This window comes from Babylonia areolata, chromosome 9, assembly GCF_041734735.1.
Source record: "Babylonia areolata isolate BAREFJ2019XMU chromosome 9, ASM4173473v1, whole genome shotgun sequence".
Classification (NCBI taxonomy): Eukaryota; Metazoa; Mollusca; class Gastropoda; order Neogastropoda; family Buccinidae; genus Babylonia; species Babylonia areolata.
Window position 1 is genome coordinate 48,458,448 of NC_134884.1, and position 23,605 is coordinate 48,482,052.

The 23,605-nt window shown below is 45.8% G+C and overlaps 1 protein-coding gene across 2 annotated transcripts; it reads right to left on the reverse strand.

The window, feature by feature from the left end:
- Positions 1–87: 87 nt before the first annotated feature.
- LOC143285557 (uncharacterized) lies at positions 88–19,147 on the reverse strand. 2 transcript variants are annotated; one of them, XM_076592940.1, is made up of 6 exons: positions 19,055–19,147; positions 15,269–17,822; positions 14,217–14,429; positions 11,547–11,782; positions 4,464–4,662; positions 88–2,070 (listed from the first exon to the last, which is right to left on the reverse strand). In XM_076592940.1, exons 2-6 carry the CDS (start codon positions 17,696–17,698, stop codon positions 1,537–1,539), a joined length of 3,612 nt encoding a protein of 1,203 aa, XP_076449055.1. In that variant the 5' UTR covers positions 17,699–17,822; positions 19,055–19,147; the 3' UTR covers positions 88–1,536. The 2 variants fall into 2 exon arrangements, with proteins under 2 accessions (XP_076449055.1, XP_076449056.1); XM_076592941.1 differs by lacking the exon at positions 19,055–19,147 and adding an exon at positions 18,638–18,899.
- Between the last annotated feature and the right edge of the window lie 4,458 nt (positions 19,148–23,605).

A 23,605-nucleotide genomic window follows, 5' to 3' on the forward strand; every position in this document is an offset into this window, starting at 1 on the left:
CATACTCACTTTGTTTACACACTGGAGTCAACAAGGGAAACAGGCTGGTCTCTGAGACCCAGGGAAAGAAGAGACTGAGTGCAGGAATAAATGACACCATCATTTTATTGAGGTTATTGTTTTACTTTTCTAATTCTCACTGTGTTCCACATATCATAGTAATCAGTTCAACTGATTAATCACAACAATATAATGATACAATTCAGTAAATGTGTACCCACACCTGCACATATATCAACTTAACACTTGTTTGGAATTCACAATGAAGAAATATGGAGTCATGGTGCGTTCAGCAATGAGCGCCAAAGGTCATGTCACCTTAACAAGCAAGGCAGTGAATAACGTCAGAAGGTCATACAATAATCATCTGCCTTTAACACAATCATTTCATTCCAGCTGCTGTGGTGTAGTGGTCAGCGTCATGGACTGATGAATGGGACAACACGGGTTCGATCCTCATCAGAGGTGGAGTTATTGGCCTGTGGCCAGCTCCAACCCAGAACTGAGAATAGAATAGAATAGAATAGATTTTATTGTCATGAAACCGTAAGGTTTATAAGACACAATTGCAATGGTAAATGAATGAACGAATGAAAAACACACCATTTATCAATCAGTTAATGCGGTAAATTGCAGCAGCATTCATACACAAATTTTCCTAATGAGTGTGCTATGGGTTCAGATGGGAAGGCTGGGACCACACAGTCACGAGTCATCCACTTCATGGATGTGTCTTTGAACGTTTTCTGACCTACGCAACAGGTGTCTATCTCCCAACCTGGTGAACACCTGGATGTCATTGAAAGGAAGCATAGAGTACAGTCTTGTTATGTCTGGTTGATGTCAAGACGTATTTTGAGAGTGCATAGCAAATGGAGAAAACTCTGCCATGAATCAAAGCCCACTTCCTGATTTGTTAGTCATAATAAATAATCCACAGTTCATCCACATCATCACCTCTTTCCTCAGGGGTTTTTGGTTTTTTGTTGTTTTTTTGTAGATTTTTTAATATGTTATATGCACTGATGCAAGGAAAGGCTGTCTGCTGCAAAGAAAAGCATAAGCACTGACAGAAACACTGACACGCACATAGCTGCACACACACACACACACACACACACACACCAGTAATGGGTGACTGGGTGTTCATCGGCCCTAATCTGTCCTGCAGAGCTGTTCAGACCAAAATTCTCAAAAATTTGATGCAGCTTTCAGAAATAAGTTTTCAAGGGTGCAATACTGGACAAATATATGCAGCCAACAGATTTATGAGCAAATATCCTCTGTCTAGCATATAACCCATCTCCAAAACAGTTTTGCCTTCCCAAATCTGATCATAAACCTTTTTCGTTAGTAACAAATATATTTGCTGATGGCTTAATTATCACATTTTAAACATCTTTTCATAAAATCACCATTCTATAACTGGATCATGTTAGACATTTTGAGAGGTACTTGCACTGGACATCACACCACAAAGTTATGCATCAATATTCCTTGGATTTTCTGAGCATTGACAGGCCTTGAAGACAGTTCTCAGGGAGTTTCCAGCAGTGTGCGAATCCTGCCCTGGGTCTGAACCAGAGTCTGGGTCACAATCTGGATTGCCTCCCTTGCCGCTGATGGCTGCTGCTGCTGAACGCTGCCAGCCCCGCCCTCTGCTGACGGGACGTGGAGATACTCCCCTTGCACCGCCACCTGCAGGAACTTGGACTGTGCCGGCTGCAGACTGGACTGGTCCACCACGGGCAGGAGACTCTGCTGAGAGACTGCTGGCTGACCCCCGCTCTGACCTTGACCTTGTGGCTGGCTGAGAGGAGGAGGGGGCAGGTTGTAGACGACCTCGAAGGTCTGGTGCGCCTTGCGGATGTGCTGCTGCAGGTGCCAGTTCTTGAGGTAGGTCTTGCCACAGGCGCTGCACTCAAAGGGCTTGACCCCAAGGTGCAGGTTTTTGTGGGCCCGCAGTGCCCCGCCCGTGGTGAAGTACTTGCAGCACACCTCACACTTGTGCGGCGACATGCCCGTGTGGGTCATCTCGTGTGCCACCAGCTTCGACTTCTCGGGAAAACCCTGCAGAAGAAAAACAACAGGCACATGAGGAGAGCCAGGATTTTGTTTCTGTGCCAACGCATGTTACTGCTTTCATCAGGACTGGCCAAGGCCTTCCTGCAGGGAACAGCTGAGGAAGTAAAGAGAAGAGGCCGGCAGGAGAGATGGGTTGACAACATCACACAGTGGTCAGGTCTGACCCTGAGTGAGACAGTTCAAAGGACAGACAACGGCGAGGGATGGAGGAGGCTGGTTGCCACATGTGTGGTGGCCCCAAGGTCTATGAGACTACAGGACAGACACAGACAGCTTTAGATGGACGTTACTGCAAAAACTGAAATGATAACCACACCTTGTGATGACACCATAATATCTTAAAACTCTCTGACTGAAAGCAAATGAACAATGAACTTGAAAACACATTAGCAACATGCAAACAACAAAACAGGCTGGTTTTCTTCTTCAGTCACTAATTCAACAGATGATTAAAAAAAACCCATCTGACATAAACATAATTACACATAAAAAATAAAACACATAAAAAAAGATAAGAAAACCAAAAGGAACACAACACAGCCATACTAATAGTGCCCAATTATCAGGTCCAAGAAAAGAAAAAAAAAGGAGGAGTTTGTATTATACTCCATGTTTGGTGATACATATGCTTACCATGTCAAACTGATGCCTTCCACAGAGACGGTGCCATCACCCTCCATTTCCTTCCAGAGTTCCTGGCTAAGAACCAAGACCCAGAGGTCCCTTCCCCCTCTCTGAGGGTCAGACCTTTGTCTGATATTCTTGCCCAAGGAAATGAGGATAGGCATCTATGCCCTGTTCAGTGACTCAAAAACAATTGGGATAGGTCTTACCACAGGCGTTCTTCTCACAGACATCTTCTCATCTCCCGCAATGAAAATTACAAGAAAGACATTGCTGCAGGCACCATTTCCCACTGGGTTTCTCAAGTCATTCCTAGAGCCTACTCTTATGCTCACAGGGATATCAGCTGTCTTAATCCCAGAGCACACAAAGTGCTAGCCATAGTCACTTCAGCTGCTTTCCAGCACTCAGTGCCACTGCAGCATGTCTTGGAGGCAGCCTTCTGGCGGTCTGAGAATCCCTTCATCAACTTCTACCTCAGGGATTTCTGTATGACCAGGGCTGACAGTTCCAAGGGGATTTCCTTTGTCGCAGCTAACAATGCCGTCTCGGTGACAAGGGCTCCCCATGTGAACCAGTAGGCGTTGCCCTCCTGCGTTTGCTTTAAATTCTGGATCAGTTTGACATGGTACAGTATATGACACCAAAAGGAGGAGTTTGTATTATAGTCCATGTTTGGTGATACATATACTTATCATATCAAACTTGAATGCCCACCTGTCTGTCCCTGTGTCTCTGCCATGGTTCTCATGGGGCATTTTCTTGATGGCCACACAATGATTCAGCACTTGTAGTTTTTAGAGCGTTTGACTGGCTAAGAGCAGACCGGGCAAGATTGGTTGTCTTTTCACCATTAGCCACACCAAATTTGGCCAAGCAGAGCAAACCAATAGGCCTAGTTTGCATCAGTTTGACATGGTACAATATATGACACCAAATATCAGGGTTTTCAAGAAAAAATCTACGGGAAAGGACCATCAAGGCATAAAATTTGAAATGAAAAGACAACAGAAACAACAGGAAAAAGCCTGAAACAATGGGGGCGACAGAAAAGAGCAAATTTCTTGCACCGAATTTCCAGACGATGGGGACACTGAAAGAGCTCCCAGCATTCCCACAGGAAGACTCCTGGCACCGCTCACCATTTGGCTTTCTGCATGTCACACAACAGGCATAAACATGACACACAACAGGCATAAACATGACACACAACAGGCATAAACATGACACACAACAGGCATAAACATGACACAAAACAGGCATAAACATGTCACACAACAGGCATAAACATGTCACACAACAGGCATAAACATGACACACAACAGGCATAAACATGTCACACAACAGGCATAAACATGACACAACAGGCATAAACATGTCACACAACAGGCATAAACATGTCACACAACAGGCATAAACATGTCACAACAGGCATAAACATGTCACACAACAGGCATAAACATGACACAACAGGCATAAACATGTCACACAACAGGCATAAACATGACACACAACAGGCATAAACATGACATAAAACAGGCATAAACATGTCACACAACAGGCATAAACATGACACACAACAGGCATAAACATGACACACAACAGGCATAAACATGACACACAACAGGCATAAACATGACACACAACAGGCATAAACATGACACACAACAGACATGTCCCACATCCAAAACCACATAATACAGAAAAAGGAGTTTTCTACCAGACAAGCAACAAAGAAAAAGAATGACCCATACCTGCGAGCAGTGTTTGCATTTGTAAGGGAGGTAATTGGTGTGCTCCTTGCGTTCATGACGCACCATGGTGGGTCTGCAGTTAAAGCCCTTGTTGCAGTACTTGCAGGTGTAGATCTGAATCCCTTCATGGTGGTACGCGATGTGATCACGCAGCTGAATGTTTTCAAAGAACTGAGCTCCACACTGGTCACACTTGTACCTGGGGGCAAAAAAGATATTCTGTTAATTAAAAAAATGATGAAAAGCATTATCACATCTTTTACCTCTCTACTGCTGAACTTTGGTGAAATACAGTCAGTGTGGCATGAATTTAAGTAGTGCAATTCGTGTATTCAAGCGGTGTAACTGACACTACTGATTAAAAGTAATGCAATCCCAAGAGGAAGAAGTCCAGATACAGAATGATGACTGACATCCTGACCTGTAAGCTGTCATATCAGTGAGGTGACAGCCCTTCACTGACATCCTGACCTGTAAGCTGTCATATCAGTGAGGTGACAGCCCTTCACTGACATCTTGACCTGTAAACTGTCATATCAGTGAGGTGACAGCTCTTCACTGACATCCTGACCTGTAAGCTGTCATATCAGTGAGGTGACAGCCCTTCACTGACATCCTGACCTGTAAGCTGTCGTATCAGTGAGGTGACAGCCCTTCACTGACATCCTGATCTGTAAGCTGTCATATCAGTGAGGTGACAGCTCTTCACTGACATCCTGACCTGTAAGCTGTCATATCAGTGAGGTGACAGCTCTTCACTGACATCCTGACCTGTAAGCTCTGTCTTATCTCAGTCAGGTGACAGCCCTTCACTGACATCCTGACCTGTAAGTTCTGTCTTATCTCAGTCAGGTGACAGCCCTTCACTGACATCCTGACCTGTAAGCTCTGTCTTATCTCAGTCAGGTGACAGCCCTTCACTGACATCCTGACCTGTAAGCTCTGTCTTACCTCAGTCAGGTGACAGCCCTTCACTGACATCCTGTAAGTTCTGTCTTATCTCAGTCAGGTGACAGCCCTTCACTGACATCCTGACCTGTAAGCTCTGTCTTATCTCAGTCAGGTGACAGCCCTTCACTGACATCTTGACCTGTAAGCTATGTCTTATCTCTGTTTACAAGTAAAATAATAAACCAAAATATTTGAATGATTCTTCTTTGGTGGCCAAATGGTTAGGACACTCATCTGCCAGTACACCATCCTTGAGGGTCCATTCCAATCCTGGTTTAGCTCTACAATGGTGAAGACACCCATCTACCAATACACCATCCATGAGGGTCCATTCCAATCCTGGTTTAGCTCTACAATGGTGAAGACACTTATCTACCAATACACCATCCATGAGGGTCCATTCCAATCCTGGTTTAGCTCTACAATGGTGAAGACACCCATCTACCAATACACCATCCATGAGGGTCCATTCCAATCCTGGTTTAGCTCTACAATGGTGAAGACACCCATCTACCAATACACCATCCATGAGGGTCCATTCCAATCCTGGTTTAGCTCTACAATGGTGAAGACACCCATCTACCAATACACCATCCATGAGGGTCCATTCCAATCCTGGTTTAGCTCTACAATGGTGAAGACACCCATCTACCAATACACCATCCATGAGGGTCCATTCCAATCCTGGTTTAGCTCTACAATGGTGAAGACACCCATCTACCAATACACCATCCATGAGGGTCCATTCCAATCCTGGTTTAGCTCTACAATGGTGAAGACACTTATCTACCAATACACCATCCATGAGGGTCCATTCCAATCCTGGTTTAGCTCTACAATGGTGAAGACACTCATCTACCAATACACCATCCTTGAGGGTCCATTCCAATCCTGGTTTAGCTCTACAATGGTGAAGACACTCATCTACCAATACACCATCCATTAGGGTCCATTCCAATCCTGGTTTAGCTCTACAATGGTGAAGACACCCATCTACCAATACACCATCCATGAGGGTCCATTCCAATCCTGGTTTAGCTCTACAATGGTGAAGACACCCATCTACCAATACACCATCCATGAGGGTCCATTCCAATCCTGGTTTAGCTCTACAATGGTGAAGACACTCATCTACCAATACACCATCCATGAGGGTCCATTCCAATCCTGGTTTAGCTCTACAATGGTGAAGACACCCATCTACCAGTGCAGTGTCTGTGAGGGTCAGGGTCTGAATACTGGTCTTGCCTTTTCTCCCAAGTTTGACTGGAAAATACCCCCCAAAACAGAGTATGGCTGCCTGCATGGTGGGGTAAAAACCATCATACAAGTATTATCCCACTCGTGTACATACGAGTGAATGTGGGAGTTGCAGCCAACCAACGAAAAAGAAGAAGAAGACTGGGAAATGAAACTGAGCATCCAGTCATTCCCATGAGAAGATAAACTCCAGTCCTGAATGCAGCACCCACTTGGCACACTGAGAAGGGACCCATGGTAACACCATAAGTATACAGTATATGCATGACCCATGGTAACACCGTAAGTATACAAGTATATGCATGACCCATGGTAACACCATAAGTATACAGTATATGCATGACCCATGGTAACACCATAAGTATACAGTATATGCATGACCCATGATAACACCATAAGTATACAGTATATGCATGACCCATGATAACACCATAAGTATACAGTATATGCATGACCCATGGTAACACCATAAGTATACAGTATATGCATGACCCATGGTAACACCATAAGTATACAGTATATGCATGACCCATGGTAACACCGTAAGTATACAAGTATATGCATGACCCATGGTAACATGATAAGTATACAGTATATGCATGACCCATGGTAACATGATAAGTATACAAGTATATGCATGACCCATGGTAACACCATAAGTATACAGTATATGCATGACCCATGATAACACCATAAGTATACAGTATATGCATGACCCATGGTAACACCATAAGTATACAGTATATGCATGCAGTCAAGGACTACTAAGCACAATGGGTTATGCTGCTGGTCAGGCATCTGCCTAGCAGATGTGGTTTAGTGTGTATGGGCTTGTCTGAACGCACACGCCTCTTGAGAAACTGAAACTGAAACTTCTTTTTACAATGTTAAATAACAAGTTAACAAAAATACTGAAAATGGTGACAATAAAACAAAACAACAAAAAATAAAAAAATAAAAATAAATAACACAGCTACTGAAACTGGACCCCCAGAAATGTGAACAATTCATGCCAGATATATACTGACATCTCAGTCACCACAAAAAGAAATGTTAATAAATCATTTTCATTACTGGCATGTGCAAAGATCTATGTGTTTTTGTCAGAGAATGGATCACTAACACCAGTGATGAAGGCAACCGTTCTTGAATGTGTCAGTTAAAGTCTGTGTGTGGGAGGGAGGTGGAGGGGAGGGTTCTTTCCTTTTTTCTTTTTTTTTGTTTCATTAATGTCTGCACACAACAGGAAATTTTCTATCTAAAATTATGTTTAAATAACATACTTACCATGACCCAACTAGTGCAGACTCCGGCAGGGGTCTGATATTCCTGTCCTGTGCAAACTACTATCTGCCTATGCGGAGAAAACGAAAATACTACGGCCGATAACCTCCCGGAAGTAGGTAACCTCCCCTGACATTTCAGACAAACATTCAGTTCCCCCCCCCCCCTCCCCCATGGCACTGCTGCCTCATCAGCCCTTTCCTCCCCCCCCATGGCACTGCTGCCTCATCAGCCCTTTCCTCCCCCCCCCCCCATGGCACTGCTGCCTCATCAGCCCTTTCCTCCCCCATGGCACCACTGCCTCATCAGCCCTTTCCTCCCCCCATGGCACTGCTGCCTCATCAGCCCTTTCCTCCCTCCCCCATGGCACCACTGCCTCATCAGCCCTTTCCTCCCCCATGGCACCACTGCCTCATCAGCCCTTTCCTTCCCCCCCCCCCACCCCCATGGCACCGCTGCCTCATCAGCCCTTTCCTCCCCCCATGGCACTGCTGCCTCATCAGCCCTTTCCTCCCCCTCCATGGCACTGCTGCCTCATCAGCCCTTTCCTCCCCCCCCCCCCATGGCACCGCTGCCTCATCAGCCCTTTCCTCCCCCCCCCCATGGCACCGCTGCCTCATCAGCCCTTTCCTTCCCCCATGGCACCACTGCCTCATCAGCCCTTTCCTCCCTTCCCCCCATGGCACCACTGCCTCATCAGCCCTTTCCCCCCCCCCCCCCCATGGCACCACTGCCTCATCAGCCCTTTCCTTCCCCGCCCCCCCCCCATGGCACCGCTGCCTCATCAGCCCTTTTCTCCCCCATGGCACCGCTGCCTCATCAGCCCTTTCCTCCCCCCCATGGCACTGCTGCCTCATCAGCCCTTTCCTCCCTTCCCCCCATGGCACCACTGCCTCATCAGCCCTTTCCTCCCCCCCCCCCCCCCCCCATGGCACCACTGCCTCATCAGCCCTTTCCTCCCCCCCCCCATGGCACTGCTGCCTCATCAGCCCTTTCCTCCCCCCATGACACTGCTGCCTCATCAGCCCTTTCCTCCCTCCCCCATGGCACCACTGCCTCATCAGCCCTTGCCTCCCCCCATGGCACTGCTGCCTCATCAGCCCTTGCCTCCCCCCATGGCACTGCTGCCTCATCAGCCCTTCCCCCCCCCCCACTGCCTCATCAGCCCTTCCCCCCCCCCCCCCCCCCCCCACTGGCACCACTGCCTCATCAGCCCTTCCCCCCCCCAATGGCACCGCTGCCTCATCAGCCCTTCCCCCCCCACCCCCACTGGCACCGCTGCCTCATCAGCCCTTCCCCCCCCCCCCCACTGGCACCACTGCCTCATCAGCCCTCCCCCCCCCCCCCCCACTGGCACCGCTGCCTCATCAACCCTTTCCTCCCCCCCCATGGCACCGCTGCCTCATCAGCCCTCCCCCCCCCCACTGGCACCGCTGCCTCATCAGCCCTTTCCTCCCCCCCCCCCATGGCACTGCTGCCTCATCAGCCCTCCCCCCCCCCCCCCATGGCACCGCTGCCTCATCAGCCCTTTCCCCCCTCCCCCATGGTACCACTGCCTCATCAGCCCTTCCCCCCCCCCCACCCCCCCACTGGCACCGCTGCCTCATCAGCCCTTTCCTCCCCCACTGGCACCGCTGCCTCATCAGCCCTTTCCTCCCCCTCTCTCTCCTCCCCCTCTCTCTCCTGCTACACGTGCTTTTTTTTCCAACAAAACAAAGTAAACAAAGCAACAAACTGACTAGTCAACTGGTCAAATCATAACAGGGAGCCAGTGGAGATCATGATTAAACTCAAACTATTTCAAACATAACTTGATTATCATATTACATGTTTCCAATAGAAACAGACGAAGAGAAGTGCCATGATATTGGTAAAAAAATTCCTATGCTCACAGCAGAACTTGTGAGTGTGTGGGGATGGGTATTAATATAAGAGTGTGTGTGTTGTTTCTAAATTGTACAATTACCTTTTACAATTATTATTATTATCATTCATTCTTTCTTTTCTGTTTCTTCTTGTTTCCCCTCCAGGCCGGACTAAGCACATTGATGCTGCTGGTCATGCATCTGCTTAGCAGATGTGGTGTGGCATGTATGGATTTGTCAGAACGCAGTGACACCTCCTTAAGTAACTGAACTCAACTTCTAAATGGTCAAAGCTTATATCCACACCCAGACTGGCACTAGTGGCAGTAACTGGAATGTAAAAAAAAAAAAAATTCAGAATAAAAGAATGTTCCCCATCCCTTGCCCTTTCAATCGTCTATCTTTCCATCTTTCCATTGTCCATATTTATCTTTCATCATCTGTCTTTCCATCTTTCCATTGTCCATATTTATCTTTCATCATCTGTCTTTCCATCTTTCCATTGTCCATATTTATCTTTCATCATCTGTCTTTCCATCTTTCCATTGTCCATATTTATCTTTCAATCGTCTGTCTTTCCATCTTTCCATTGTCCATATTTATCTTTCATCATCTGTCTTTCCATCTTTCCATTGTCCATATTTATCTTTCATCATCTGTCTTTCCATCTTTCCATTGTCCATATTTATCTTTCATCATCTGTCTTTCTATCTTTCCATTGTCCATATTTATCTTTCAATCGTCTGTCTTTCCATCTTTCCATTGTCCATATTTATCTTTCAATCGTCTGTCTTTCCATCTTTCCATTGTCCATATTTATCTTTCATCATCTGTCTTTCCATCTTTCCATATTTATCTTTCAATCGTCTGTCTTTCCATCTTTCCATTGTCCATATTTATCTTTCATCATCTGTCTTTCCATCTTTCCATTGTCCATATTTATCTTTCATCATCTGTCTTTCCATCTTTCCATTGTCCATATTTATCTTTCAATCGTCTGTCTTTCCATCTTTCCATTGTCCATATTTATCTTTCAATCGTCTGTCTTTCCATCTTTCCATTGTCCATATTTATCATTCAAGAGTAACAGAACACGCCTTTTCCCCCCATTCTGATCATTTATTTCAGTGTGTATTTACTGGCAGAATGTGATCCTCATATCGCCCTCTTTCCCCTGGTCAAGTGTCGGCTGACTTGGCTTGACGACAAAGGCCACATCAAACAGCTCACTTGGCACGTGTTAGACTGAAGACACAAAAGTCCCAGGTTCAATCCCCAGCTTTGACACAGGAAATGTGGTGGCGGGCACTTCTAGGCTCTCCAGGCCAGATCAGCATGTTGGAGTATGTCAACATCAGGCATCTGCTCTTTTCCATGTTGGAGTATGTCAACATCAGGCATCTGCTCTTTTCCATGTTGGAGTATGTCAACATCAGGCACCTGCTCTTTTCCATGTTGGAGTATGTCAACATCAGGCATCTGCTCTTTTCCTTGTTTTTTTGTGGTTTTTTTCACAGATGTGTGTGTAGTGTATACAGATCAATCCACACCTTGGTGAAACTAGAACTGACACCAAGTAATCACATCATCAGTTACTAGTATAGCAGGTGTTGTTCTGCATATATGTGCTGAATCAGAACAGGCACTCCTGAACTGCTGCAGTTATTACCTGCATTCTCTGATAAAAGGTTTTTACCTGTAATCTTTGATCAGTAGTTCTTACCTGTAATCTTTGATCCCCAGGTGATCTACAGAGATGTGGCGCTGCAAGTGAACCTTGGAGATGTACACCTTGCCACAGTGGGGGCACACGTCTGTGCGGTCAACATGCTTGCGCATGTGTTTTTCCAGGCGACTCTGGAAACGGAAAGATGTCGGACACTTTGGGCACTGGAACATTCCCTCTGGGCTGGTGTGCAGCTTGGTGTGGTTGCGTAACGCAGCTTTCGTCTGGAATATCTGGAAAACAAGCAGACAACACCTGACCTTTGACACCGTTACTTGTGGTCCAGCCAGCCACACAGGGCCATCAGGACTGCCTGACTGAATGAAAGAGTTCAACAGTGTTAAATACACCTGGCCATCAGGACTGCCTGACTGAATGAAAGAGTTCAACAGTGTTAAATACACCTGGCCATCAGGACTGTCTGACTGAATGAAAGAGTTCAACAGTGTTAAATACACCTGGCCATCAGGACTGCCTGACTGAATGAAAGAGTTCAACAGTGTTAAATACACCTGGCCATCAGGACTGTCTGACTGAATGAAAGAGTTCAACAGTGTTAAATACACAGGGCCATCAGGACTGCCTGACTGAATGAAAGAGTTCAACAGTGTTAAATACACAGAGCCATCAGGACTGTCTGACTGAATGAAAGAGTTCAACAGTGTTAAATACACCTGGCCATCAGGACTGTCTGACTGAATGAAAGAGTTCAACAGTGTTAAATACACCTGGCCATCAGGACTGCCTCACTGAATGAAAGAGTTCAACAGTGTTAAATACACAGGGCCATCAGGACTGTCTGACTGAATGAAAGAGTTCAACAGTGTTAAATACACAGGGCCATCAGGACTGCCTGACTGAATGAAAGAGTTCAACAGTGTTAAATACACAGGGCCATCAGGACTGTCTGACTGAATGAAAGAGTTCAACAGTGTTAAATACACAGGGCCATCAGGACTGTCTGACTGAATGAAAGAGTTCAACAGTGTTAAATACACCTGGCCATCAGGACTGTCTGACTGAATGAAAGAGTTCAACAGTGTTAAATACACCTGGCCATCAGGACTGTCTGACTGAATGAAAGAGTTCAACAGTGTTAAATACACCTGGCCATCAGGACTGCCTGACTGAATGAAAGAGTTCAACAGTGTTAAATACACCTGGCCATCAGGACTGTCTGACTGAATGAAAGAGTTCAACAGTGTTAAATACACCTGGCCATCAGGACTGCCTGACTGAATGAAAGAGTTCAACAGTGTTAAATACACAGGGCCATCAGGACTGCCTGACTGAATGAAAGAGTTCAACAGTGTTAAATACAAAACTATGTCACATCTGAAAAACAACACACATCTTACCAGTTAAACTCCTTGAGGCAAATAAGTCTAGGCTGTGCTGAGGACACCCAGCCCTTCTACGCAATTTATTATCCCAGATTATCATTACCAGTTGATATCCATTTCTTCTCAGCAATACATCTTTTTAGCCTTTGCTTCTTTGAATTCATTTTTAACATCGCCACACCAAGGAGCTGACAGACCAACCTTCACCTTGCAGCGGGTTAAGCCAGATTTGATACGGGTAGAAACCAACAGGGTGAGGATAGGCTGCCACACCAGTAGTGATGGTTTTTTTTTCCTTTTCATTGCGCCAGCACATCAAAAACTTCAGATATTTGAGCCTCTTTGTGTGTGGGTTGCTTTTTTTAAAATTTTTTTTATACTGTTGTTTATTGTTGTTCTTTTTGTCTTCACTGACTGAATGAATACCACATGAAAAGGGAAACTCACCACCCCCAGACAACTGGAGACATGGAACAAACCTCCATCCCACCCACTATAAAAGTGGCAGAAAACAGAACAGTAGGTACTCCAACAGAATTGGTTTAAAATAAAAATAATAAAAACCACTTTACTACTTTTCTTGTTAATTTATTGTCTCTTTCATAACAGGCGGTTAAGTCACAAACACATTTACGTATGTAAATTATACATGATATTCTTGTAATAAAGGTGCAGGTGGAAAAGGCAACAACAACAACAACAAGGACAAAAAAGCCAAAAGTAAGGCAAATGCGCCACATTAACAAGAGACTGACTCCTCTATGGACATATAAAATCATTTTTTTCATCATTTTCAAGATCAGTATACAGATAGTGATTATAACGTCCTCTGTCATTTTTTTCCTTTCATTATAATTAACAATAAATGGAAAATAAAAAAAGAAAGTTGATAATCTGACATTGATAAGAAACATCTTGTTCTTTTTTTTTTTTTTAGGGGGGGGGGGGGGGGGCTGAGGGGAGGGGGGGTTCTTTTTGTTTTTGTTCTTTCTTCTTGAAATTGAGCAGCCACAATCAACATGCCAGTTTATTACTTTAGTTTTACAAAGACTAGTACTCAGTAGTAGGAGGGATACCATATTTTCAACAGAAAACAATGAAACAACACACAGACAAGAAAAACAACAAAAAACAAGAACCACCTTTTCTATCCTAATCAGCCACACTAAACACAATCTGTGAAAAATCCAAAACAAAACCAGCAACACAATCTTCATCACCGAACTACCACCACCAATACAACACAACACAATTCAATACAATACAAATCATATAACACAAGCAACAGTACGCCAGCAGCTGCAACCCATGGAGCAAACTTCACCTTTCCGCACACATCGCAGATCCCGCCCAGGTCACCGTGCGACTTGAGGTGGCGCTGCATCTTGTGGTAGGAGGAGTAGGTGCGGCTGCACTTTGGGCACTGGTGCGACTGTCCCTCAGAGTGCAGCTCCCGCATGTGGCGGCTGATGCTGGGGAGGGTGTGGATGATGGCCGCCTGACACACCGGGCACGTCCACTTGCGGGGACTGGGGATCTGGTTTTCATACATGTATGACAAGCAAGCAGACTTTACAGCCACTGGGGCAGTGAATTTATATGATGATATGATAATATGGATATTATATACTATATAGCACCTGTCCTCGTTCAGAGACCAAGCTCTAGGTGCTTTTCAAAAAAGGAATCATTTGCACAACAGGCTGCCTACCTGGGTACAGCCAACTGACAGCTGCCATTGGGTGCTCATCATTCGTTTCCTGTGTTATTTAATCAGGTTTCAGCCACACACACACATATATATACTCATACAATGATTCAGACATGTAACATTTATATATGTACATAAGACTATGACCATTTTGTTTATTTACCCCTCCATGCAGGCAGCCTTACTCCATTTCCGGAGGGGGGGGGGGGGGTGCATGCTGGGTATGTTCTTGTCTCCATAGGCATAACCCACCAAACGCCAACATGGATTACAGGATCTTTAATGAGCATATTTGATCTTCGGTGTGTGTATTTATAAACATGTATGTATATCCAATGTGTCTTGGGCTCACCATAGGAAGTAGGGCCAGATCTTCTCATTCCACTATTTCTGTAACTTTCCCAAACTAAATTCATGAACCTATTCACAACTAGTTGGAGTGAGGAAAATTGGAGTAAATTGCCTACATTTCTCAAGGACACAAATATCATGCCAAAACAGGTCATGAACTCTAATCACTGATTTATAACCACAGGATTACGAGTCAAACAGCTAATCAACTTTGCCACAGCACACCATCAGCTTGCACACAGGAAACAAAAGACTTAAAGAGACACAGAAAAACAAACCCAGACAGCTGAACACAAATTCCCAGCTAAACTCGCCTGTCCAGTGGCTTGCTTTTTCCAGGTAGGCCCCCTGGCACCCAGATGGCCAGACTGCATCCCATGATCAACCTCCACCTGTCTGGTGCCAGCCCCATTGGTTTCACCAGAGCCGGATGCTGCTTGCATCTTGCTGCCAGTCTGCTTGCAGGTCTGACCGTGAGCCAGGAGTTCCGCCCCACTGCCCAACTTGAGGTCACACTGCCGACACTGAAAGGAGGAGCGGTGTGTCAGCATGTGCTGCCGTTTGCGGGAGTAGGTCTGGAAGGTCATGCCGCACAGTCCACAGCGCAGGAACTGCTGGCCACTGCTGGCCGACGTTCTGCTCTGAGACTTGCCGGAGGCAGAGGACGTGGCGGGAGAGTGCTGTGATGAGTTCAGGATCGATTCCCACTCCATGATGGAGTGCTGTCGGGCATGTCTCTTGATGTTGTACGTGCGGTTGAAGATGTCCTTGTTGCAGATTTTGCAGGACACTGTTGTTGGCTTTGAGTTCCAGCTTTTCTTTGGTTTAGTGCTGGACTGCTTTGGATTGGTTTCACAGGATTTTGCTTTGCCCTTTGGAACAGATGTCTCATTTTCTTTTTCAGGGAAAACCTTACCATGCTGAAGCATATGCTCTTTGTAATAGTCACTACGATAAAACTCCACTCCACAGACAGAACACGTGTAGCACAGGTCCTCCATATGACAGCGAGCATGCCTTGTGATGTAGTAATTGCGATTACGTATTTCTCTATCGCAGACAAAGCACTGCAGCAGTGACTGTTTCCTGCCCGTGGATGTGCGCTTCTGCTCTCCTTTAGACAACAAAGCAGCCAAAATTTTCTCGTAAGCAGGTTCACCAGCCAACTGTAGTCTGTTCTCTTTGCTCTCTGAGGGCACAGCTGGGGACTCTGATGACAAGGAGGCCAAGTCCACATTGATGATCATTTCTGGTTCTTTACTACGTTCATCCACTTCCATGTTCAGACTATCAAAGCTGACTTCTTCAGTGACGCTGAAGTCATTGATGCTCAGATCTGGTGTCCTGCTGCTGTCCTGTTTTTCCGGCATTCCCGCCTGGTGGCTCTGTTGAATAATATGTCGGCGCAGGGTGTGTAAGTACTTGAACATCCTGTTGCAAACCTGGCACCTGTACTTCTTGGTTTTCTCATGACAGCGGTTGTGCTGCTTTATCAGGTCCTTCCTGTTCCTCACCTGCTTGCCACATTCTGGGCATGGAATGTATCGATGACTTTTCTTCATCTGCCTCCTCTTTGATGTCAACTCCTTCTGCATCCGTGCCAGTTCCGTTGACACCAGCAGCAGGTCATTTTTGGCAGCTGTATCCATCGTTGACAGCATGGCACGATCCACTTTGTTGATCATCTTTTCATACACGTTGAAAGTTGTACCATCGGTGCCTGTCTCATCAACAGTCAGACTGGACAGCTCTCCAGCGGAATTCTTTGGATCTGTTACGTCTGTGAAGGAAACAGCATCACTTTGCTTTTCCTGAGGGACTTGTGCGACCAGTGAACTGTCAGTGTGCTTCACATCTTCATCCACCATGCTGATGCCACCTGAGTGGGTGAACGTCTGCGCCATGAGAAGCGCCACCTCCCTCTCCAGCCCACTGCGGCTGTTACCAGAATCCGGGTTCTGCAGAGATGCCAGGGCTGACTCTGACAAGGTCTGGAAAGGCTCAGCAGAAGACTTTGTCTTGTTTGTGGTGCAGAATTTCTCATCCAACTTTGCCAGCCCTTCTTTGGAATTGGACACCCTCGTTTCCTCTGCTGGGGTGACTGGTTTCTGCATCAGGTTGTGTTTCAGGGAGAGGTGCTGGTCAATGCTGGCATCCAGGCCACAGATCTCCCGGCACATACAGCACTGCCAGTTCTGCTGACCGACCACGATCACTGTGTCTGACACCGTGCAGTGCACCGTGATGGTCATGGCTTCATGGCCAGACACAGGGTTGCTGGGGGTGGTGGGGGAGGGATCGGCTGGCATCATCATCTCCGCGCTGGGAGGAGGAGGAGGAGCGTGGGAAACGGGTAGGGCGGCTGATAGAACAGGGTGCAGGATCTGTGCACTGCTGGAAGGACAGGTGACGTTGGGAGACATGCCAGCTGACATGACTGTGGAAGAACTCCCTGTCTGTGCAGCCACCAAAAGCTGTGTCAGGGCGGGATCCAGGGCCCCCGTGGAGCTGAGGATGATGCTGTCTGCAGCTGCTGCATTGTGAGTGACAGGCTGGGGGAGGAGGGAGGGGTTCAAGGCTGCTGAAGACACAGCCAGCAGGGAGGATCCGGCGTGGGGAGGCTGGAGGCTGATGGTCTCTGGCACCGCCACGGCCGTGAAGCTGGCGCCGCTCTGCAGCTTGTTCAGCATCTCTGCGGCCAGGCTGTCCTGGCTGTACAGCTGGGGTGTGGAGTTCACCTCCATGGTGGTGCTTTGCCAGTTCTGGGCCACACTTACGTCATGTCTTCTTCATTTTATCTCTTTTTAAAATGTGCAAAGAATCTTGCAACACTTCTCATCACTGTTGTCACTGACATCCAAGATTTGTCTGAAACATGAAAGAAAAATGAATCGACTGGTCTTTAAAAATAATCATCAGATTAACAACAATAATCATAATGATAATAGTAATCATAACTGCATGGAGCACAAAGCACTATTTCCATTTTTCAGTTCATTCCATGATATTAGTACAAACAACGCTTACAAGTTACACAGAGGTGTGTATGCATGTATGATAAATTATGAGTGTTACAACGTCATGGGTAAAAGGTGGGAGTTCCGAGTTTTATGCTCTTCACTTTAACTCAAAATAATGTTTTGTTTCATGCACCATAGTTACATTTATAATCTGATGATGTGTGCAGAAATGTAAGCACTGTGGTGGAGAGGTGGGCATTCTAATCATACATTTGTCAATTCACAATGATTGTTAAGGTCTGGAGTGATTATGTGTTTTTTTGTGAGGGGGTTGGGGAGGTGAGTGAGTGAATGTATGTGTGTGTTTATATTTGTCACACCAATTTATATAAATATATATATATATTTACCAGTCTTGGTATTTAACTCAGTGATTTCTGCAAGGAGCAGTGCCCAGGACACAGAGTGTGAACTGTCTGTGTATATCTATTTATCTATCTATATATAAACCAATAAGTATAAACCTGACTTCACACCCCACCCCACCCCACCCCTCTCCCCCCACCCCCACCTCCCATTTCATCACTCCCTCACCCCTTCACATTGCTTTCATGAAAAAAACAGAAAAACCCTAAAACAGTAGTGTGCATGTTGTGTGTGTGTGTGTGTGTGTGTGTGACCCCCTCTTCCTTTCCCCCACTTCAGACACAAGCGGCCTGACACCTGCGTCGAGTTGTTGAAGTGAGCCTCGTTCTCCATGCGTTCAGCTGGCAGTGTTGCCCGCCATGATGGTTGCGTTGACACAAGTTTACAAACCACCACTGACCACTGAACAAAACAAAACCCGATCCTTTGAAAACTCACCAATAGGCGCACAACGATCAACTATCGTGGTCCATTGGTAACCGATCTTTAGTGAGTTTACTCTGAACAAGATTGACAAGGGTGACACGTTTACACGTTACAATTCTGTTTTCCCCCTAAAAGCTGCGAGTGTTTCACTTTCTCGCTCCTCGCCAATCGTTTGATAAAAGTATTTTGCAATTTGCAAGCCGTCAAATTACTAAACAGGTGATTGCACCACAGTAGAAAGTCATTGATCAGTCATATCAGAATTATTTTTTTCACGGGAAGACTTACCAAAACTACAACCACCAGACTGTCAGTGCTGTGTTCAAAAGATATGCCAACCGGGCAGGTTGTGGGTCGGCTGCCGAATCGAGGGCAGCGAACATGGCGACACACTCGATCGGTGTCACAGTCCAGCTGGTCCCCCCGGTTGAGAATGTCCCCAGACACTTCAGGCAAAGACAGTCCTCTCTCTTTGCTTGGGGCTCAACAAGTTTGTTTTTTTAATTTAGATACTTACTCAGATACTCTGCCACCTACTATCTTTTTATTTTATATTCTTGTATTTTTAGTTAATTGTGATGTATGCAACTGACTGCAAGAGTTGGGAGTGGTACAATTTAAATGCATTGTGATACTGGGAGTACTTTCTAGCATCATGATGTGATTTTTAATTAAGTATTGTAATAAACACTAATATTAGACTTAACTGTTGTGATATTATATTACATTACTTGGGTATTGTAATGTATGATATGGAGTGTTGTGTTGTCCATGATTTTGTGTGTGTGTGTATGTGTGTGTGTGTGTGTGTGTGTGTGTGTTAGTGCTTGATTGTGTTTGGTTGGCTGTCCTTCTTTTCAGTGTTAAAATGCATGTTTTAAATTGCTGCTCTTACACTGTACAGCACAAATGAGCATGTTTTACATGGAAAGGCACTTTACAAATCAAATTATTATTTCTCCGCTCAGCTAATGCATACAAGACCTCTCCGAAAGATTTTGTGGTAGTGTGCTTCCCGTGCCACAAGATCAATTCCTTTGGTTAGAGTAGCTGCTTCTTTGACCGAGTCTTCAGCAATTTTTGCCACACTTTTCGGCGTCTGACAGCTCAGGTCTTTAGAAACTGGGTTGCATTTCCTCACCTTGTCACACTGGATGCAGCAATCTCTTGGAAACAAAACAGTTGAAGCTTGCAGTGCAAGTTGTCTTTTTCCTGGAAGTTGATGGTTCAGCTGTGGTATCCTTCTTCTCTTTGGAAGTCTGTCCCCATGTGTGATCAAATCTCTTTGCAAACTTTTGTGACCTTCAGAATTTGCACAGTTTTGTGAACATATCGATTTTCATATTTCTCAGTCTGAACTTTGCTTTGTTCAGTCACCAATTTTATATCTGTCTTGAAGTTGTTTTTGTTGTGATTGATGCAGAATTTGTGTGTCTACACTCTAACTTTTTTACCACAAAGAAAATAAACGTCAGTTTATTATGTAGGTATTGTGGCGTTGCAACCAGGTATACTCCAGACTATATCAAAATAGTTTCAAGACGGAAAAGTGACATTCTATATATATATGATTATACTCTCCTTGCATTCAAACCACAAATAAACCCCAGTCAGATTGATATATACAGTGTGATTTCTTTCATAAAAATGCACTGGAAAATGAAAAGAAAAAACACTTAATTTACGGTATGGCCCTTGCCGTCAGCTGGACCATAAACCATGTTAATTAGACTGATCTAATTCAATACTGCATATATAACACAAAGACGTTTTAATACAGTGCCTTATTATGTTGGCATTTTCCTTGCACTGATATAAGAAATCCTTCATCCATTAACCAGGTTGCTGGCACTTGAGCATTTTCAGTACATCGTTAGTATTTGATCATGACATGATATTACAACACAAATCCAATTTTAAAGTCATTCTTGGAATAGCTTATGCAGTCTAATTCCTTTCGGTAGAAACAAAAAATTAACTGTGTGATGAAATATGTGGATATGCCATTTCAAGCACATATACCCCCAAAAATCATTTAAATGGCCCAACAAAGGAAAAATGGCTTATATTTACGCTCCCCCAGCATTTATATTGTTATTCAAACTTGGCAGACAGGTAAATTATGATTTCTGACATAAAAAGACACAAGAAAATCACTACAGACCCCCCCCCCCCCCCCACATTCCCCCCCCTGCTGGGGTATCACCATTCGCCAGCCAACACACTGACAAAAAGGAAGAGATGTACTGAAAGAGAAAAACTGAAAAAGGGTATGGAATTTTGTTTTTATTCCAGGTATTTCCTTCTGGAATTGTATTTACAATTTGTGTGTCTATATGAGCATAAGTGCAAGTGTGTATGTGCAAATGTTTGTTTGTGTGTGAGCAAGTATGGGGGATCTGGGAAGGGTGAGAGCAAAACTGGCCAGAGATAAAGGTCTGTAGGAAACAGAGTGTGATGGACAAGTACAGGGAGGCTGGCAGCAATAATGGAGACAGAAAAATAGGCACAAACTCTGCGCAAAACACACACACACACACGCACGCACGCACACACACACACTCACTCTCTCTCTCTCATTCATCTGTGCACACACCATGATGGTCTTCTCAGGACAGCACATTTTACATTAAAATTTGCTGTGATTTATTGCTCCAGAAGCAGGATCTTTGCCAGACAACTGCATAACGGCATTGCGCAACACTACTACCATGAGTAGAAAAAATATATAGAAATATGCATGATAGCGTGTGCGTGTATGTGTGTAGGAGTCAGAAAGAGAGAAGCAAAGAGAATGAGAGAGAGCAAAAGAGAACATAAATTCTGATTTCAGCATATCTTAAACAAGAACCTGAATATTAAGTCTGCAACATTCTCCAATGATAAGACACACATGAAAAAACTAACAGCAAGATTAGACATTTCCCAGAAAATGTCTAAATCAACACTTTCATAACAACTCCTACAAATCAAGTAGTTATGTGGTATGTGTATGTATATGTGATGTGTGCACACACTGCACGCGTGTGTGTGTGTGTATTATCAAATGTCGTGTGTGGTGTATGTGGTGCATGTGTGTGTGTGTGGTTTGGGGCTCCTGTACGTTTATGTGTATTTGTTTGCGCTTTCATAAATGTGAAACTGCATGTTTGTTGCATATCTGTGATGCATGTGTGTGTATGTGTGAATGTGTGTCTGCATGTTTTACATTTATTTGCTTATTTCATTTTTGTCTTTTTATTCTATTTTCATTTATTGTTTTTTTTTGGGTTTTTTTGTTTTGTTTTTTCTTGTTGTTTTTTTGCCCTCAAGGCCTAAGCGCGTTGGGTTACGCTGCTGGTCAGGCATCTGCTTGGCAGATGTGGTGTAGTGTTTATGGATTTGTTCGAACGCAGTGACGCCTCCTTGAGCTACTAATACTGATACTGGTCACTGGCTCCTCCTCCATACCCACCCCCTGTCATCCATCCACACACTGGTCACTGGCTCCTCCTCCATACCCACCCCCTGTCATCCATCCACACACTGGTCACTGGCTCCTCCTCCATACCCACCCCCTGTCATCCATCCACACACTGGTCACTGGCTCCTCCTCCATACCCACCCCCTGTCATCCATCCACACACTGGTCACTGGCTCCTCCTCCATACCCACCCCCTGTCATCTATCCACACACTGGTCACTGGCTCCTCCTCCATACCCACCCCCTGTCATCCATCCACACACTGGTCACTGGCTCCTCCTCCATACCCACCCCCTGTCATCCATCCACACACTGGTCACTGGCTCCTCCTCCATACCCACCCCCTGTCATCCATCCACACACTGGTCACTGGCTCCTCCTCCATACCCACCCCCTGTCATCCATCCACACACTGGTCACTGGCTCCTCCTCCATACCCACCCCCTGTCATCCATCCACACACTGGTCACTGGCTCCTCCTCCATACCCACCCCCTGTCATCCATCCACACACTGGTCACTGGCTCCTCCTCCATACCCACCCCCTGTCATCTATCCACACACTGGTCACTGGCTCCTCCTCCATACCCACCCCCTGTCATCCGTCCACACACTGGTCACTGGCTCCTCCTCCATACCCACCCCCTGTCATCCATCCACACACTGGTCACTGGCTCCTCCTCCATACCCACCCCCTGTCATCTATCCACACACTGGTCACTGGCTCCTCCTCCATACCCACCCCCTGTCATCTATCCACACACTGGTCACTGGCTCCTCCTCCATACCCACCCCCTGTCATCCATCCACACACTGGTCACTGGCTCCTCCTCCATACCCACCCCCTGTCATCCATCCACACACTGGTCACTGGCTCCTCCTCCATACCCACCCCCTGTCATCTATCCACACACTGGTCACTGGCTCCTCCTCCATACCCACCCCCTGTCATCCATCCACACACTGGTCACTGGCTCCTCCTCCATACCCACCCCCTGTCATCCATCCACACACTGGTCACTGGCTCCTCCTCCATACCCACCCCCTGTCATCCATCCACACACTGGTCACTGGCTCCTCCTCCATACCCACCCCCTGTCATCCATCCACACACTGGTCACTGGCTCCTCCTCCATACCCACCCCCTGTCATCCATCCACACACTGGTCACTGGCTCCTCCTCCATACCCACCCCCTGTCATCCATCCACACACTGGTCACTGGCTCCTCCTCCATACCCACCCCCTGTCATCTATCCACACACTGGTCACTGGCTCCTCCTCCATACCCACCCCCTGTCATCCGTCCACACACTGGTCACTGGCTCCTCCTCCATACCCACCCCCTGTCATCCATCCACACACTGGTCACTGGCTC